Below are 19,529 nucleotides of genomic sequence, written 5' to 3' on the forward strand. Positions count from 1 at the left end.
GACAGCTCAGAAATTATGTGCTAAATTAATGAAAGATCACCCGGCTAGCAAGGGAAGGGATGGAGTCAGGATTTAAACCCAAGTCCCTTTGATGCCAACTCCTATGTTCTTACTGCCGTTTCATGTGATTCTGAACTATGAAGCAGAAGTTTGAGCCAGAGAAGGGGGTCAGAGATAACCGTGACCTTTTAACATGGCTATATTATCTTACGTAGGTACCCACACCTATCATACATAGATATCCTTGTGTGACAGTTGCTGCTGTAGATGAATCATATCTGCTGGAAAAGGAGTCTCTTGACATAGCCGGCAGATGTAACTCTGGGAAATCCAAGCAGAGCCCTTGCCCCAGCCCTGGCTCAGATCTCATCAACTTCTCTCTCCTTTCCATTTCTGTACATTCTTCTAGAGCCTGGCTTTTCCCCTAGGAAGGGAAGTGGTCAACTGCAACAGCTGAAACACTGCCCTGAAGGAACCAAAATCAGCAGAGATAGCCCTCTCTCTTCCTATTGGGTAAAACCAGAACTGGCACTGTCCCGGCTCTTCTAGGGCACAAGCAGGCTACACCGAAAGCTTAGAGCTTCTTCAAAATGCTCCATGAACATCAAAAGGCAGGACACCCAGAAAGCTCCTGAGCTTACTGCTTGATAAGAAATGTGAAGGATGTGGGGTGGGGGCAGGGCCTCCCTTGTGAAAGAGAACTGTGTTGGCATTGCTCAAACCAGAAAGCACATCCTTCCTTTAAAGCAGGAGTTTCTAATCTCTTTTGTAGTGTGGGTCCACCTCTCAGGGTAATGTTTTTAAATGTGTAAAGTAGAACACATCATATTACAAAGGACCCCAGTTATCCTGAAATGCAGTTATTTTTCTAATTGTGATAAAGTAATATATGAAATTCTTTGTTAATACATTAAACTATAAGAACTAAGAACTAGTTTAATAACTACTGTAATTTTGAAGTAGTGGTGAGTGTAAGTTATATTTTGAGATAGCTACAAACACTATATTGTAACATGGAAAATCTGTGATTTTGATTGACTACAAAATCATGGGGACTGCTAATACAGCTGTGGTTTGTTACCTACATTCATAACCGAAGGAAGTGCTAAATTTAAGTTAGAGGTTAATGAAAATTAAGATGTAATTCTTTTCCCATCCACATTTATAGACCTCTTGGATTCTTTCTGTGGACCGTAGGTGACTCTGCCCTAAGGACTGTTGGCCTCACCGCCTCAACTACTTAAATAGGAGCTCCCTGAGAACAGGGCTGCTCCTGCCACACAATCAGCATCCAGTGCCAGTCTGTGGAGTCTCTTGGATTTTCTAGGTAGACAAGCACATTGATTGCAAATCCTAGCTTTTCTCTTTTCAGTCTGTGTACCTCATGTTTCTTGTCCTATTGCATTAGCTGGGATCTTCAGTGCAATGCTGAATAGAAGCAGTGATGGTGGCCACCCTTACTGTATTATGCTCAATACTCATTTGTTAATTTATGCTCTTGCATACATAATGGAATGTAAAGCACCTGCTATATGCCAGACTCTCTGCCAAAGATGTAACAGTTGAGATCTTTTCCTATCCCCTGAGAAGACTAAGTAGTAGAGGGATTCCAGTGAAGATAACAGTATTGAGAACATTGCTAAATTCTCCAGACTTGCTGACCAGCTCCCTCAGGAGGAGGAAATAGGTCCCTGCTGTTGGCCCCAGCCTCCAGGGTGTAGGAAAGGTTGGCAGCGGCAGGCGTTCCCAGGAACACTGCAGTGTGGGTCAACAAGGCAGCACATGGGAAGAATGAATAGTAGTGCCTCCAGCAGGGGGTCAGCCAGAGGGTCAAGCCAGGGGCAGCGTTTGAGCCTTTCCTTGGTAGGGCCTGTTGAGATCATCAGCTTAAAAGCACAGGCAGGACTAGTTGTTAGGATTGCAGCTTTGAGGTGGGAGGTAGCTGAAGGGATACCTGAACCTTTCGCTCACCCTCTTCCCTTCCCCAACCCTCAGGAAGTGAACACAGGGGAAGGGCTGGGAAGAACAATCCACGTGGTCTCTCTACTCTGTCTAGCTGGCCTTGCGGGTGGGAAGGGAATTTCTAATAAAATATAAAGTGGAAGTTTAGAATGGACCAGACTATGCCTTAGGGACCAGAATGGGACTGTCGTAATAACAAAACGTGACTGAGAAGTCAGATCAGACTGAGATGTTTTAAGAAAGCCCTGCACTACCCAGCAGGAGGCAGGAGACAGGACTGGGAGGAGCAGGCTAATGGAAACAGTATCTCTGTGGTGGGCAGAATACTGGGGTCCCAGAGATATCCAAGTCTGAATCCTCAGAACCTGTGAATATGCTACCTTACGTGACAAAAGGACTTTGTAGATGTGACTGAGTCAAGATGTGATCTTGAGATGGGGAGAGTATCCTGGATTGTCAGGTGGGCCCAATATAATCACAAGCGTCCTTTTAAAAGCGGGAGGGAGAAGGGTTAGATCTAGAGGAGACTGATGGTAAAAGCAGAGGTCAGAGTGGGAGCCGAGGTATGCAAACAGCCTCTCCGAAGCTGGAACAGTCAGGGAATGGATTCCCCCCATAAGCCTCCAGAAGGGACACAGCCATGCCAACACCTTGATTTTTAGCCCCCTGAGGCCCCCCTGGACTTCTGACCTCCAGTGCTTTGTTGTTTTAAGTGTTATTTCTGTGTGAAGTCACTAGGTTTGTGGTAGTTTGTTACAGCAGCCACAGGAGGCTAAAGGCTAGTACAACTTCAGAGCTGAGAATCCCCCGCACCCCACCTCCGCCAATGAGACCAGTGTGAGCAGTGCCAGCACTAAGGTATGGACAGAGTGCTGGGGAAGCCTGGGTGAGGGAGCTGGCCCTGCAAGGGAGGGACGGTAAAGCTGGGCCTGGGTTTTGGGGGTGAGCCCTAGTCAGCCTGAGCAGTGGTGGCTCTGTCTCCAGGCAGGAAAGCTTCTCCCTCGTGCCAATACCAGCCCTGCTGCAGGGCACCCCCTCTCCACCTCCAGCCTCACCCCCCGCCCCCAATCCAGGGACATCCTGACAGCTTTGATGTTGGCCACCCCTTAGGGCATTCTGCCCACCCTCCACCTGCTTCCTGCAGATGTTGTGCAGGGGACACTCAGGGCCCCCCTTAAGTAACCAGGAGTTGGCAGGGGTTAGGGGAGCGAGCAGGAGCCAGCCCTGCTTCCCCGAGTGTGTGTGGTGGGGAGGAGGGTGGACCCGCCAGCAATACATCCAGTCGGAGGAAGGAAGTGGTTCCCTCCTCCCACCCCTTCCCTTACTTAGGTCTCCTGGGCCAGGATTCTCGTGATTCGCGGTTGGCGTCCACAGGCGGGACCTTTGTCCACTTGCGGGATTGCAGGAGGCCCAGGCCAGGCTTCAGCCAGTGGAGCAGGAGGGGGCTGGGTTGGGGGGAAGCCAGAGACCAGCAGGGAGACCGACAGACAGGCAAGAACGAGCGCCAGGGAGGGGACCAAGACACGGGCCAGAGCCTGAGACCAGCCACTGACTGAGTTAGAGGGCGGGAGGGGGCGGGAGGAAGGGGCAGGCAGGTGGGCGGGGCGGCGGGGCGGCAGGGCGGGCGCCCAGCTCGCAGTTGCTGCGGTGGCCGCGGGCAGGCCGGGCGCTGGGTAAGTGCTCCTGGGCCGGCCGCGGTGTGCTGCCCTTCTCTGAGCCCTCCCAGCCCGAGCCTGCCAGGGACCCCCGCAGGATCCCAGGAGGCCCGGGTTGCCTCTAGAGTATCCCAGCTTGGGGGAACATGGGCAGGCAGTGATAACCCAGGGACCCTTGCCTAGCCCATCGGGTACTAGAGTCCAGTGGAGAGGGAGGACAGGGGACAGCACGCCCATCTCCCCTTGAAAACGGGAGTGTTGATAAGAACTACCCTTTTATATGGAATGGTTACCTGAGCCAGGTGCCTTCACTTCATCACATGCCAAGTAGCAGCAGCAACAGGTGAGGTAGGTACCATCCTTGTCTCCCTCTTACAGGTGAAGACACCAAGACTCACAGAGGCCAAGCCACTCGCCGGGGGTCACACAGCCAAAGGAGGCAGAACCAGAAGTCACCCAGGTCGGTATGAACCCATACGTCCTCTTACTCATCATGCCTGCCCTGCGCCCCTAGGGAGACAGCAGAGAGAAGTCAGTACTGGGAATAGGGGAGGAGGCTGAGATAGCCAGCCTGCTCATCGCTGCAGGAAGAGCCTCCAGGGCAGCAGATCCTTTGCCTGGATAGGGAGTGCCAGGGAACAAGAATGGTGGGTTGGGGCCAGGTTAAACTTCAGGACAGAGAGGAGAGAGCAGTGCAGGCCCCACCCAGGAACTCCCAGACCAGCACCTCCGCTGGGCACAGAGGGCTCTTGCAGGCTTAGCCATGGGACTTCGATTCTCTGTGCCTCAGTTTCTTTGTCTGTTTCCTTTGCTTATCCTTAGCTTTGGAGTTAAGCATGGTAACTGCCTCAGAGCATTGCTGAGAAGATTAAATGAGATGGTTGCTGTGAAGTCTAAGCCCAGTGCCTGACTCAAGCTGTGCCCAGCCCCCCACCCCCCCATCCCCACCCATCTGAAAGCACTTCTTTGTCCTTCAACCTCAGGTCAGAGCTATCTGAGATCTGCAGTATTTCTGACAGCCCCACTAGCAGCTGGGAGCTTCTTGAGTAAGACCAAGGCTGGGGCTTGCAACTCCTCCCCCCTAACTCCGAGGGAAAGGCTGGTGGGCGCAGGGTTTTGAAAATCTTTGGGCTGAGACTTGCACAATTCCAGAGCTGCCCTGTTTTCCCCAAGCCCTCCCCCACCACTAGTTTAGCAAGAAGGAGGAAGCCTAGCTTATTCTTGCTCCAAAACCTGCTCCTCTCTTTGTCTCCCACGGCCAGCAGCAAGTCCTACCCCTCAGCATATTCTGAATCTGGTCACTCCTCTGCATCCCAACCTCGACCCCCAGATCCTCAGCAATGTCTAGTGAACTCTCTGAACTCTAGTCAGGCCCTGATTGATTCCTGAGTCTTCTCCTGCCCCCATCCTCACTCCACTGCTCACTGCCGCCAGGCTGGCCTCCTCCTCCTTCCTTGGACATACTAAATTCTCTGCTCTCTCAGGGTCTGTGCATGTTCCCTTCCTTCTCCCGGGAATTCTCTTTCCTGCCGTCTTCTTGTGATGTACCTCCTTGCAATTAAGAGACCCCTGTGAAAGTCACCTACTCAGAAGCCTTCCCTGACCGCCCCAACCCGGAGGAGCCACCTTTGCCTGCCCTTTTATCGCATTACTGTTTTTCCTTCTGTGGCTTCGCCCTGGGTAATGTTACCTTACTTATGTGTTTCCTGACTAAAATATCAGCCTACCAGGGCCCAGACCTTTTTTCGTCTCTTCACTTGGATTCCCCAGAACCCAGTGCCGTGCCTTGCACAGAGTAAAAGTTCCAATAACGTTGTACAATTGCAGGCAGTGTGCACAGCCATCAGAGTTCTACTTCTCATTGCTCAACAGCCGCCTTTCTACATTGCTACATAGACCTCAGAATTGTCGTTCCTCCCACTGCCTTCCTCAGCTTTTCCCTACAGTGGGGCTTGTAGGCTGTTTCCAAGTTCTAGCCATAATATCCAACTTTGCTATAACATTGTGGTCCAGATTGTACTTTTTTTTTTTTCCTTTCAAATGATTTTTGAGTTAGTTTCCAAACTGATGTGTTCAAGTCAAGGGTATGGTCATTCTGAAGGCACATACCACTTATTACCAGGTGGCTGTTTAGAAGAATCATCCCCAGCAATGTGTGCAGGTTTTCCTACAGCCGCGCAAGCATTGGGTTTTTTCATTTGTGTTTTGTCTAGTTTAATGGGGAGGTTATCGCAGGTTTAAATTTTCCGTTGCTTGAATTAGTGAATCTGGGTGTTTTTCTATGCATGCGCTAGTTCTGTTTCCTGTCTCGTGGAGGAAGGAAATCTCCAGGGCACCTTAATTTTTCCCTTCACCTTCACTTGTGGTGGTGGTTCCACTTGAGCCCACTTCGTGAGAGCAGGGTGAAGGCCCCCAGGGGCTGGAACAGGAACACACGCAGGTGAACTCTGCTGGTTGCAGAGGCTGCTCTGCCAGTCAACCAGCAAGAAACCAAGAGTCCCTTGTGCCCTAAGCATGGTACTGTGGGGAGAAAAAGAACACTTTTTTTTCTTTAAGTCTTCATGGGTTTTTTTTTTTCAAAGTGGTAATATTTTTTAAATTATAAAAGTAACGCATGATATATAAGGTTATTCCCTGGAACACTGGGAAGCAATCTGAATGTTGGTCACTAATGGAACTACACACACTCCCTCAGGGGAATCCTGTGCCATCATCCAAAGAGTGCCCTTGCTTTAGGACACACTGTGTAGAAGGATCTCTGGGGCACTGTGTTAGTCTCCTATGGCCACTGTAACAAGTGACCACAAATCCAATGGCTTAAAACAACAGAAATTTATTATCTTACAGTTCTAGGGGTCACGTGCGCCAAATCAGTCTTGGTACGCCAAGATCAAGGTGTTGGCAGAACTATGTTCTTCTGGAGGCTCCAGAGGAGAACGTTTCCTTGCCTTTACCAGCTTCTAGAGGCTGCCCTTATTTTTTTGGATCATGACTTCATCCCTGCATCTTAAAGACAGCATAACATCTTCTAATTTCATTCTGACTCCAGTCCCTGCTTCTGTAGTCGTATCTCCTATTCTTCTGATTCTCTTGCTCTGATTGTAAAGACCCTTCTGATTATGCTCTGCCCACCTGGAAAATCCCCCATCTTGGAGTTCTTAATTTCATCACACCTGCAGAGTCCTTTTTGCCACATACATTGACACAGTCACAGGTTCAGGGGATTAGGGCTGAGGGCGCCATCTTTCAGCCTCCCACACCCTAAGGAGAAATAAGGTTCAGAGCAGTGTGAGGGCTCACGTTTGTTTAAGGGGGGAAAAATAAATATGGCTGTGCTTGGGAAGACATGGAATACCTCCGAAGGCTACGTGGGAAACTGGTAGGCGAGGCTGTTTCTGGGACGAACAGGGGTAGAAAGACTTACTTGTTGTAGTATCTTTTTGTATTTAAATTTTTTACTACCTATGTCAGCTATGTTAAAAATAAGTTTTAAGAAGTAACACATAGTCATTGTAAAAGTTCAGACCTTCCAGAAGCCAAGAGAAGGAAAATACCCACCCCACCCTCAAATCACTCCCACTTTCTCCAGTAGTAACCACTGTGAAGAATTTGGCTTTATCCTTGCAGACTTTTAAAAGTGCATGTGTCATTTTTGCACCTAGATGGGATCGTGCGGTACACGTTATGTTATAATGTGATGGGCGGGGGCTCCTGTTGTGTTACGCACATCTTTGCTCCACATATGGAAACTTAACAGCACTGGAGTCTCCCACTCCCCCAGAGGTACTGTAACGGACTCAACCAGACCCTTGTTGGTGGACATTTAGATTCTTTGCTGCTTTCCAGAGCAATCTCAACACTAACATATGTTTGTCTGGTTCTTTTTTTTTATTTTTTTTTATAAATTTATTTTATTGGCTGTGTTGGGTCTTTTTTGCTGTGTGCAGGCTTTCTTTTAGTTGCGGTGAATGGGGGCTCCTCACTGTTGTGGCTTCTCTTGTTGTGGAGCACGGGCTCTAGGCGCGTGGGCTTCAGTAGTTGCAGCACATGGGCTCAGTAGTTATGGCTCACAGGCTCTAAAGCTCAGGCTCAAGAGTCGTGGCGCACGGGCTTCGTTGCTCCGCGGCATGTGGGATGTTCCTGGAGCAGGGATCAAACCTGTGTCCTCTGCATTGGCAGGCGGATTCTTAACCACCTAGGAAGCCCCTGTCTGGTTCTTAATTGGAGTGAAATTCACATAACATTTTTTTTAAATTAACTTTTAAAGTGAGCAATTCAGTATAATTTAATCCATTCCTGAGGTATCTATCACCTCTATCTAGCTTCAGAACATTTTCGTCACCTCAAAGGAAACCCTTTCCGCATTAAGCAGTCACTCCCCGTCCCCCTCTCCCCCTCATTTCTGGCCATCACCGGGCTGCTTTCCGTCTATACAGATTTGCATATTCTGGATATTACACATCAGTGGAACCAAGTACTATGTGACATTTTGTGTCTGGCTTCTTTCATTTAGCGTAATGTTTTAGAGGTTCACTCATGTGCTCCATATCTTTTATTTTTTATTGAGGTATAATTGACATACGTTAGTTTCAGGTATACAACATAATGACTCAATATTTATATATGTTGCAAAAGTACTTCATTTCTTTCTTTTTTTTAATAAATTTATTTATTGACTGTGTTGGGTCTTCGTTGCTGCACACGGACTTTCTCTAGTTGCGGTGAGTGGGGGCTACTCTTTGCTGCGGTGCACGGGCTTCTCAGTGCCATGGCTTCTCTTGTTGTAGAGCATGGGCTCTAGGCACACAGCCTTCAGTAATTGTGGCACATGGGCTCAATAGTTGTGGCTCGCAGGCTCTAGAACACAGGCTCAATAGTTGTGGCTCACAGGCTTAGTTGTCCTGCGGCATGTGGGATCATCCCGGACCAGGGCTCGAACCGGTGTCCCCTACATTGGCAGGCGGATTCTTAACTGCTGTGCCACCAGGGAAGCCCACTTCATCTCTTTCTATGAATGGATAACATTCCATTGTATGGATATAACATCTTTTATTTATCCATTCATAGGTTAATGCACATGGGCTGTTTCCACCTTTTGGCTATGAATATTCGTGTACACGTATTATTTGAGTGCCTGTTTTCAGTTCTTTTGGGTGTATACTCAGGATGTACATCCTTCTCCACATGCTTTGAGCTTTATTATTTACTATTTTCAGACACCGTTAACCTAAGCAGTTTAAAAATAATCTGTAAGAAAGTGTTGGAAAACACATACTAAGGTGACTGATAGCAGGATGACAGATCTGAACAAATGTTTTCTTATTTTCCAGATCCAGAGACAACAGGAAAATGGCCACCTGGAATGAAAAGGTAAATTAATTCTGGCAGACCAGCAGCATTAAAGGACCTCCCAGCCTTGAGAAGATAATTCTGTTTGGTGTTTCTAACAGGATAGAGGGAAAACACGTGTTCAGGGTGCTTCTGCCATACCAAAGTATTTAAAGTCACAGAGGTGAAAACTGTAAAAGGAACCTCAAGATAGCCTGATAATCAGAAACAGACCATTCAAAGCCCAGCTCTTCGTTTTAATAGACCTGTATCACTTGGCCATGCCCTTCATTTCCCTGTGCCTTGGTTTCCTTATCTGGAAAGTGGGGGAAAGTTACTTACAACCCCTGTTGCTGAAGACTTACCAGAAGGTGTTGAGGAGACAGTGGTCTCAGAATGCTAGGCCAAAACTGAGCCCGAAAGGGCTTCTCCCCACCACTTATTTTACAGATAGAGACAGTTGGGCACAGAGAAGTAAAGCTACTTGCTCAAGATCACACAAGTAGGAAGTGGCAGAAATGAGATTTCAACCTAGCCCGACTCCAAAGTGAAGGCTCTGCCTCCTGTACTGTGCGGCCATCCTGAGCAGGACTAGTAAATTCTGTCCTTGATGTCTGGGGTTCAGGCTTGTTGCATTTGGGAGACATTGGTGGTGAAGGGTGGGGCAAGGTGGAGAGGAAGTGTTGGCTTCCACTTCAGCTATTCACTTGGCTTTTCTGGGGTCCTGGCCAGGTAGAGCTGTCAGGGCAGCGCCAGAATCTCAGGGTAGCAGCAGCGTGATGGGGCACAGTCCGAGAAGCACGTGTGAGGGTCAGAGGACCACAGGAGGATGATGATGGTGGCGATCTTGCATGTCGTCAAATGGATGGCCCCTTTAATTGTAGGAGTATTTCTGATTTAAAGCTGTTTACAGTGTGGGACTTACAACATGCCACCAATTCTGATTTCAGAAATGTTGAAATATGGGGAGAATGTTCATCTTTGCACTGAGGAAATATGGTGGCATTTCCAGCAGGGGGATGACAGTCACCTTTTGTAGAGTTGCGCCAATTCCTGATAAGATACGGAAGCTTAATGCCTGCCACCCACTAACAAGAGCTCCGTGAGTTCCAGTTATCACTGATACTCACAGAAAGGCAAATGGAACAGTTTCCTTCATTTATAGCTCCCTACTAGGCAAATCAAGAAAACAAGCGGAAATGCTCAATGGCAGTTATGCTGTGGTGAAACCAGCTCACTCCTACATCTCAGAAGGGGCTGGATCAACCCACACGATTGCTGGAAAAAAACTTGACAGGGTGTATCAAGAGTCATGAAAATGGTCATAATCAAACCTGGTCGTCTCACGGGAAAGGAAACAACCCATAAAAAGGAAAAAGTATAATTTACAGCACAATTTAGAAACACAAATTTATGTGTTTCTTAGCACATAAGATGCCGTTGATTGTAGAAGCACCATTATTTTATGTGCTACGAAGAGGAAAATGTGCCACTTGCTGTGATCTAATGTGACACAACACTGACACTGGTCAGTTGTAAGACAGATTTCAGAAGTGTTAATACATGAGAAAATGTGGCCTTAGAATTGGTGATGAAGGTGTGTGAACAATCAGAAAATGCAACAGTGAGAGCACTGACTCCTTGGTAAATTTCTTGGCTATTAAAAGGGCATAAGTCTGATGCATGTAAACAGTGGGGGAAAAGTAAGATACAAAGTTGTCTGTAGCCTTTGACTGTAATTGTGAAAGACACAGGTTAGAGAGTGAGATGGGTAGATAAGTTAGATGATAAATTTGGTGTGTTGGGATTATTATGAATTTATTTCTTTTTGCTCATGTTTTCACAGTAGTAATACTGAAAGAAATAGATCTGGAGTAAGGGTCTGCTCATTGGGGTGAATGACAGCAGGTAAAACTGGGGCGTCCAGGTGCATCAGGGGATCTGGCTACAGAGACAAGTTGCGGGGTGGGGCTGAGGGCACAGAAACATCAGGGTGAGCAGAGTGTTGGAATGCAGAGCCAAGGACACACCTCAAGGGACTCCTGGGGGAGGGAGACTGTCTGTCATAGCACAGGGGCCAAAAGAAGGGGTGGCCCCAGTGGCATTGCTGGGGAGCTGCAGAAGATTAGACCAGGATCCCTTGTAGCAAATAAGCCTCTTACTGATTCAAAGAACAAGTTCCTTTTAATAATTTACCCGGATGAAGTTAATTATGTTTTTTTAAATTGTTTTAATGGGATTGCTTTTAGGAGTTTTTTAATTGTCCGGCTCCTCTAATTTGGGGGTTGGGAGTGGGAACAGCTCTGTTGTAGGAGAAACTGGTGGGGTTTTTAGCCACGGTTCAGACCTGATTTGCTGTAGCCAGCTCTGCCCAGAGTGGCCCCCAGCAGGCTGTGGACAGCTGCCCTCCTGAGAGGCGCTCCCTGCCCCTTCCTACCTCTCTGAGGCTCCGCTTTCCTCTTTTGTAAATGGGAACAGTGAGGATTGAACAAGATAGTGCCTGGAAAGCACTTAGCAGGGTGCCTGGCTGAAGCAAACCCTTGAAACACAGGAACTGTTGACGCCGTCATGAGGATAAACTGGGTTTTCAGCCCATCAGCTGACCTAGTCCTTAGCTTGGATGATTGCATGTCACCAGCCACATCTGGGGAACCTGGTTGCCAGGTGTGCTTAGAAATCCTTGTGGCTCTTTGGCACATTTCTCACAAGGTTCATTTACGATGCTGGTTCTTGACCGTGGCTGCACATTGGAGATCCCAACACCCAGGCCACCTCCAGACCAACTGAATCACAATCTTGGGGCCTGGAACCCAGGCACTGGGTTTTTTTAGAAGTATCCAGGTGGTTCCAATGTGCAGCCAGGGCTGAGAGCCACTGGTTAAACTGCAGCTGCATTGGCCTCCTTCCAGGGACTGAGCCACAGTGGGGCAGGAAAGAGGGGGCACCCTGAGCTCTTGTTTATCCCATCTTTTCCATGGCTGAAGCATCACTAAGATGTTGGGGGATGGGGTGGCCCAGGTGACTCAGTCATACTGGTGATAGGTCCTGATTTCTAGCTGGGTAACTATATATTTTTCTCTCTATGCTTTCGTTTCTTTCTATGCTTTTGTAACACACATAGCAGCCTGACTTATGCTTCCCAGTTAACATGGCTGATTCACAGACTTTGGGCAGGACTGCCGCCTCTCTGACAATCATCCTCTCCCTCCCCCAGGAAAATAGACAGAGTACATCCCACCATACCCGTGTTTTTCAAATTCAACTGATTGGTGATTCCTGAAATCCATTCATGGGCTGCAATCAGCCTTTTAAGAAATAGAATAAAGTGGAAAACATAAGTCTCTCACATATTAACTTAAGTGTTGGTTATAGAACGTATATATGTCAGTATGTACTAAGTGGCAGGATATAAAATGTGTTTCTTATTGAGTAACACTGGACTGAACTCCCCACCCAGGACTGGTCTTCACCAGCTGTGGGCCGGGTCCAGGGCAGCGTTCAAAGAGGTCATGCAAGAGGGAGGAGGCTCTGGGCCAGGCAGCCTGGGTTGGAATCTGAGCTCTGGTACTCACTGGCTGTGTGACCTGGGGCACGTTGCTTGGCCCCTCTGTTCTCTGTTTCCTCACCTGTAAATGAAGAGGATTCAGTCCCCACCTTGTGGAGCTGTTGCTGTGTGTTGCAAAGGGCTTTTGCACAGAGCTCAGAAAATGGCAGATGCTCTGGGGACTGTTACAGTCACTACCGTTCCCACTGCCTTAAATGTTATTTCCCACATCGTCTCCACCCAGCCTCATGATCATCTTGCAGGGCGACAGACTCTTCCATCACTGCAGGAGGGATCCTGACCCTACAGGAAATGGAGAGAAGAGCTGGAGAATACCTCTTTGGGGGCACCTGGGCCACCAGTCAGGCTCCTCAGTCTACAAGCAGTACCACCCCCCGCAAGCTAGTCAGCCGTCGTGGTGGTTATTTTCATGAACCTCAAACTTCCTCCCCACCCTAGAGAAGGAAAAGCTGCTACGCTTATTTAAAGACTTCCCTGATTTTAAAAATAGGCATTCCTCAGAACACAAATCCCTGGGGACTGGGTGGGGGGAGATGGTGGTAGAGTACATGAGCCACTGGGGTACATGAGTCCCCCAAGAGGAGAGATTTGCTCGAGGGATTCACTCCACCCTGCAGGTATGTTTAGTGGGAACCTGTGATCTTCTAGGCACAAAGGATACGGAGGATATGGCATGAGCAGGAACCCACCTACCCAGTCCCCTAACAGGGAGCAGGGGAGGAAACAGACTCCATTACACAAACAAGTGGATCCATCTCCATTGGGGAGAAGTGTGGGCCACGTGTGAATGCAACAGGGGAGATACATGGTCAGCTTCTTAGAGCTGGGATGCTTGGGTGAAACCTCTTGAAGGAGAAAAAGAAAAATGACAAGGTGGAAGAGGAATGGGCATTCCAGGCAGAGGAAATCACATGTGCAAAGGCCCTGTGGTTGAAGGAACCTGTTGAGTACAAAGGGCTGAATGGAGACCATGTGGCTAGAGCAGAGAGACTGGTGACAGGTGAGGTCGGATAGGCAGGCAGAGGACACAGAGTGCAGAACGGCTATGGCTCTCTGGAAGGCACTTGGGTCCTTTTTATTTTTATTTTTTTCAGCCATGTTTCACAGCTGGTGGGATCTTAGTTCCCCAACCAGGGATCGAACCCAGGCCCTCAACAGTGAAAGCCACTGGACTGCCAGGGAATTCCCTGGGTCTTTATTTTTAAGATCAGAAACCAAAGAAGTTTCAAATAAGGGAGAGCATTAGGGTCCCCAGGATCACCCCAGTTCAGTGACTCGCTGGGAGGGCTCATAGGATTCAGCCTACAGTTCCCCTCATGGCTAAGATTTTTACAAAGAAGAATCAGCAAAGGGAAAATGTGCAGGAGGTGAAATCCAGGGGAGACCAGACACAAGCTTTCAGATTCCTCTGCTAGTAGAGTCACATCGGACTTGCTTAATTCCTCCAGCAGCATGTGTGACAACACATGTGAAATATTGTCTGCTAGGAGAGCTTGTTAGAGACTCAGCGCCCAAGGTTTTTATTTGGGGGCTGGTCACATGGGTACCTTCCAAACTCCAAAAATTCCAGACTACCCAGTGGAAAGCAGGTGTTCAATGTAAACCACATTGTCTTTACAAGCAGTCTGGGCACAGTGAGCTGTTCTTACCAGGTGGGAACCCTCCCCAAATCCAAGTTTCTGGTTGTCAGCCAAGGGCCAAGCAGACCTTTCTAAGGGCAGCAGCCCTAGGCCTTTTCTGCACAGGGAGTGACATGCTTATGTTTCGAGAAGTGCTCTCAGGCTGCGGACAAGAATGTAAGCGTGATGGGGAGAACAGTGAGGAGCTGGTACATCCTCCAAGTATTGATAAAAGGTGGAGGCTGGGGCAGGGAGGTAACAGGAGATGGGAGAAGTAGGTGATGAATTCAAGGATCATTTAGGTATGCAGCGTTGTTGGTATAGTGGTGAGCACAGCTGCCTTCCAAGGGTCATTTAGATGCTGAAATGCACAGGGCTTAATGATAGTTGGGTTTGAGGGAGGCAGATGGAAGGCAGGGGTTGGGGACAACTTCTCTGACCCAGCCTGGGTGTGTGTTAAGACCCCTGGACCCAGAAGACAAGAGACCCAGGTGTGAGTCCATGGACTGTCCACTGGATGGTGGCAATTGCCATGTTGCAAGTCTCAGTTTTCCCTGCTAAGGGAGAGAGGATTGCATCTCAGAACTTTTTTTTTTTTTTTTTTAGTATTTATTTATTTATTGGCTGCATTGAGTCTTTAGTTGCAGTACATGGGATCTTTTGTTGTGACATGCAGGCTCTTTGTTGCAGCACATGGGCTTCTCTCTAATTGTGGGTGCACGGGCTCCAGAGTACGTGGGCTCTGGAGTGCATGGGTTCTGTAGTTGCGGCACATGGGCTCTCTGTGGGCTCCCTATTGTGGTGTGTGGGCTCAGTAGTTGTGGTGTGCAGACTTCGTTGCCTCACAGCATGTGGGATCTTAGTTCCCTATCCAGGGATCAAACTGGAGTCCCCTGCATTGCAAGACAGATTCTTAACCACTAGACCACAACTCAGAACCTTGATTCAACCTCTTTCAACATCATAATTCTTGTTGCTTTAAAAAAATCAGCTCTTCTGGCCTGTTTTCCCCCTTATTGACAGACTGTGTCAGAAAGAACAAAGCTAGTAAACCTGAATTCATATGCCAGCTTTACCAGTTATGTTTCTTTGTTTTTAAAAACTGTACACAAACAAGTTCTCAGTGCAAGAAATTGAAACAACAGACAGGTATATAGTAGGTTGAGCCACATGAAATTGTCAGTCTCTACCAATTTTGACCTACAAAAATGGACATTTTTTTTAAAAGTCTTATTTCAGGGAAGTTTTCTTGAATTATATCTTGAACCATTCTGTTCCATTGTTTTGGTTTTCTTATTCATGGATTCTAGTTATGTATATATTGGATATATATGTGTGTCTGTGTGTGTGTATTCTTTTCATTCTCCCTCTCTCCCCCCAAATAATTCATTCTCTGCAGGTTAGATCTCACTCCAAAAATGACTATTTCTTATCGTTAAACCTAATAGGAAAAAAAAAAGAAAGTTTTTCTTCACGCTCCAATCCAATCCCAATCCCTATCCCTCACAGAGGTAACCATTTGGTTTGGGTTGTTGATTTTGTTTTTAACAAAAATGGAATTATACATTCTGGTGTGTGATATGCTGATTTTCACTTGACCGTGGATGAAAGACACCTTTCTATGTCAGTACCTACAGCCACACTGGAGTGCTGCTTTCTTAACAGCTGTGTGGTATTCCGTAGTATGGTCTGCCACCATGTATTTAACCATGGACCTTGAGGTTGTAGCAGGACTACAGTGAGCATCATGCGTGAGTGTCTTTTTTTTTTTTTAATAAATTTATTTATTTATTTTTAGGCTGCGTTTGGTCTTTGTTGCACACAGGTTTTCTCTAGTTGCGGTGACCAGGGGCTATTCTTTGTTGCGGTGCACAGGCTTCTCATTGTAGTGGCTTCTCTTGCTGTGGGCCACAGGCTCTAGGTGCATAGGCTTCAGTAGTTGTGGCGCACGGGCTTAGTTGCCCCTCGGCATGTGGGATCTTCCCAGCCCAGGGATCAAACCCGTGTCGCCTGCATTGGCAGGCGGATTCTTAACCACTGCGCCACCAGGGAAGTCCCACGTGAGTGTCTTTGTGCTCATGTGTGAGTCCCTTATCAGGTCAAACAATAGGGATATTTAAAATTTTGATACAAACTGGTTTAAGACTGATCCCTCCTTTGCTCCCATGCCTGCCACATTGAAGAGACGCAAATATTTTTTCAAAAGATGAAGCTGCCTCATTGCCCTCCTAAGAAGGATGTACCCATTTCAGTGCCCACCAGGTGGTATAGAGGCATGCCTTCCTACCTCCACTTCTGTCAACCTGCCACACCAAGCGACTTTGAACCATTGGTCTCCCCTCCCCTCTCCTCTCCTTCCGTGTAGAGTGGAGAGACTGCCCCTCCCTGCCCTGCCTACTTCTCCGGATTTTTGTCAGCATGAAGTGAGAGCCAAAGGGCTTGGAAGTGGCCTATAAGCTGCGAGCAAAAAGAAACAAGCTTCATCCAAGTGGTTTTGTGACCTCCCACAGACCCTGCTTCCTCCCGGGAGTGCAGGATGGATGTGTGGCTCACGAAGACGAGAGAGAGCACACATGGTCTGTGGCACCCTTGGGCTGCCTCGGGCACACCCCCTCTGTATTAGCTTCTGGGGGTTGCCATGACAAATGACCAAAAAACAGATGGCTTAAAACAACAGAAATTTATCCTCTCAATTCTGAAGTCCAGTGTTCTAAAATCAGGGTATTGGCTGGGTTAGGTCATCTGGAGGCTTGGAGGGAGGATCTGTTCCATCCCTTTCGCCTCACTTCTGGTGCTTCCAGTGCTTCTAGTGGTTGTTGGCAGTCCTTGGCATTCCTTAGCTTGTAGGTGTATCACTCCAACCTCTGCCTCCATCCATTTTCTTGTGACCTACTCCTCTGTGTGTCCTCTCCTTGTCTCATAAGGACACCAGTCACAGTATTTAGGGTCCACTCTAAATCCAGAGTGGTTTTATTGCAAGATCCTTTTTTGGGGGGTGGGGTGGGTAGGGGGGCTCACCCTGCGCCTTGCAGGATCTTAGTTCCCTGACCAGGAATTGAACCCAGGCCCTCAGCAGTGAAAGCACAGGTTCCTAACCTCTGGACCACCAGGGAATTCCCAGGAAGATCTTTAACTAATTATAGCTGCAAAGGCCTGTATTCTAAGCAGCATCCCATTCTGAGGTTTCAGATGGACATGAATTTGAGGGCAGCCACAATTCAACCCCCTGTACCCTCCGAACAGGCAGATCTCTGGTCAGTGGCTGCCTGGCTTTTTCTCGGCCATGTCTTCTAACACAGGGGCTCCAGGTCACACAGCCCAAGGGCCGATCCTGGCTCTGGCACTTTCCGCGTATGTGACTTTGGATGAGTCACCGTTTTCACCCAGGCCCAAAAGGAGGGCTTCGACCTCAGAGCGGTGTTAGGAATGAAAACGAATTAGTGCATTTAAGGAACTTACCGGTGTGCTGATACAACAAATAATAAACAATCAGCAATAATAGATGTTTCTGCTGTTGTGTCTTGCTTGGGGTAGGAGTACTGATTAATAAGCAAATAAGGTCCCCAAAAGTAGGCTGTGGGAGGGAACAGGGAAATGGGGACTTAAAGGACGTTAGGCCTTGGGAATCAGGAGTCAGCTGAATTTCTTAAAAAGTACCTTTTTCAGTGATTGTTGGATGACCATGAAATAGGGACTTTCCCACTCCTACAGATGGCAGCTTCAGAGCCTATAAAAATAGACATTCACAAGCACGTTTTCTTCTCCATCAATTGTAGGTCCGTTTTTCTTGTTTTCCCGCCTCTTTCCCAGGTAGTAATTTTTCTGATATAATACCTGTCATGTGTAAACGAGAAGTACCTTTGATGGGTAGCTCCTGCAGTTTTGTTGTTAATTCATTTATTAAATATTTATTGAGCCCCTCCCTGTGACTGAGGGAGGAGGAGCATCTGCCCTCCCATAGTTCACAGACCAGTGCCAGAGACAGACAACTTTGAGATGTCACAGTGTTCGTTAGGGAGTGGCTTGATGAGGAAGTAGAGGAAGGACCCTCACCCAGCAGGTGGCCGTTAAGGAAGGCTCCCAGGGGAGGTAAAATTGATGTCTGTAAGACCTGAAGGAGAACTAGGGTGAGACAGGCGGAGGGTATTCCAGGCAGGGGGCAGGCCATGTGAGGTCCTGGAAGCAAGAGAGATCATGGTTTATTCTGGAACTGCAATGTGATTGGTGTAACTGGAGTATGGCGGATGCTGGGGAGGAAACCTAGAGAGCTTTGACCTTGTCCTGAGTGCAGCAGTTGGCAGGGGGTGAGGGTAGAGGGACTGAAGGTAATGAAGAAAGGGGGATAGGTGAGGGCAGGGACACAGCCACCAGCATTGGAGAAAGGTGACTCTGGCCACCACTGGGTGGAGAAAGGGTCCGAGGCAGGAGGCCGAGTGAGGGGGCTGGTGCTGGCATCCTGGAAAGAGGTGAGAGTGGTAGGAGAGCGTTAGAGAAGAGAAGGAACAGCATGAGTGGTGTTTAGGTGAGATAGATGGGCTTGAGGGAGAGAGAGGAGCCAGGAATGATCTTTAGTTCTTGGTCTGAGCAGCAGAGTGAATGTGACACCATGACCTAGGGGAATACGGAAGGAGGAGTGGATTTGGGGATTCAGTTTGGGTCACAGTGAATTAATGACCTGGCAGGGTATCAGAGAGTGGGCTGGAGACTGATTTGCACCTGAGCAGCATCGAGAACACAGGTGTGTGGAGACCACTGAAGGGAGAGAGTCGCCCTGTGCCAGGACAAGCTCAGGGTTGGGGACTTGAGGACTTCCGGTGGCGTGGGGGCAGGGACATGGTACAGGAAGGGCGTCCAGAGATGGGAGAAAAATCGAGAGGCGAGGTTGTCAAACAGAACCAAGTTCACTGTGTGAGAGGATATAGTACAGTCCAGGTGGGAGCCATGGTCATAGGCTTTGATATGGGAAGGTGACCCCAGAGAGAGCAGTGCCAGGATATGTTGGGACAGCAAGGGTTAATGCAGGGGAGATGGAGATGGGGGTGTCCAGGGCCGGGGACTCCATTGGTCTAGATTCTCTGGGATGCATGTGATAGAAGCAACTCGATCTATATAGCTTCAGCCAGAAAAAGAATCTTTCGGTTCATGTGAATAAATAGTCTGGGGGTTGCAGAGGCAGATGGGGGGGCCAGTACCCAGAGAAGTGAGATATCCACGAGCGCTGATAAAGTTGGAGTGGAGGTGAGAGTTTTTGCTGTTGAGGAATAATAAACCAGCCGGTGCTTACAGAGGGGCTGCTCCAGGCCAGGCACTGAGGCTGGTGGTCCCCGTAACTCAATGAGTCAGTCCTTCCGTCCCACCCAGGCAGGGGAGGGGATCCTGAGAGCTGAGAGTCCAGGGTGG

The 19,529-nt window shown here is 48.3% G+C and overlaps 1 protein-coding gene across 2 annotated transcripts in view; it reads left to right on the forward strand.

Annotated features, from left to right (window-relative positions):
* Positions 1 to 2,768: 2,768 nt before the first annotated feature.
* Positions 2,769 to 19,529, forward strand: part of HVCN1 (hydrogen voltage gated channel 1) — a 30,343-nt gene continuing 13,582 nt past the window's right edge. The window contains exons 1-3 of one of the 2 annotated variants that reach the window (XM_057746814.1): positions 2,769 to 2,820; positions 3,996 to 4,077; positions 8,948 to 8,987. In XM_057746814.1, coding sequence (XP_057602797.1) covers positions 8,967 to 8,987 — 21 coding nt within the window. In that variant the 5' untranslated portion in view covers positions 2,769 to 2,820; positions 3,996 to 4,077; positions 8,948 to 8,966. Of the gene's footprint in view, positions 2,821 to 3,606; positions 3,636 to 3,995; positions 4,078 to 8,947; positions 8,988 to 19,529 lie in introns of those variants that run through there. The other variant, XM_057746813.1, reaches the window with a different exon arrangement.

The sequence above is a fragment of the Hippopotamus amphibius genome, chromosome 8 (genome assembly GCF_030028045.1).
Source record: "Hippopotamus amphibius kiboko isolate mHipAmp2 chromosome 8, mHipAmp2.hap2, whole genome shotgun sequence".
NCBI classification, from domain to species: domain Eukaryota; kingdom Metazoa; phylum Chordata; class Mammalia; order Artiodactyla; family Hippopotamidae; genus Hippopotamus; species Hippopotamus amphibius.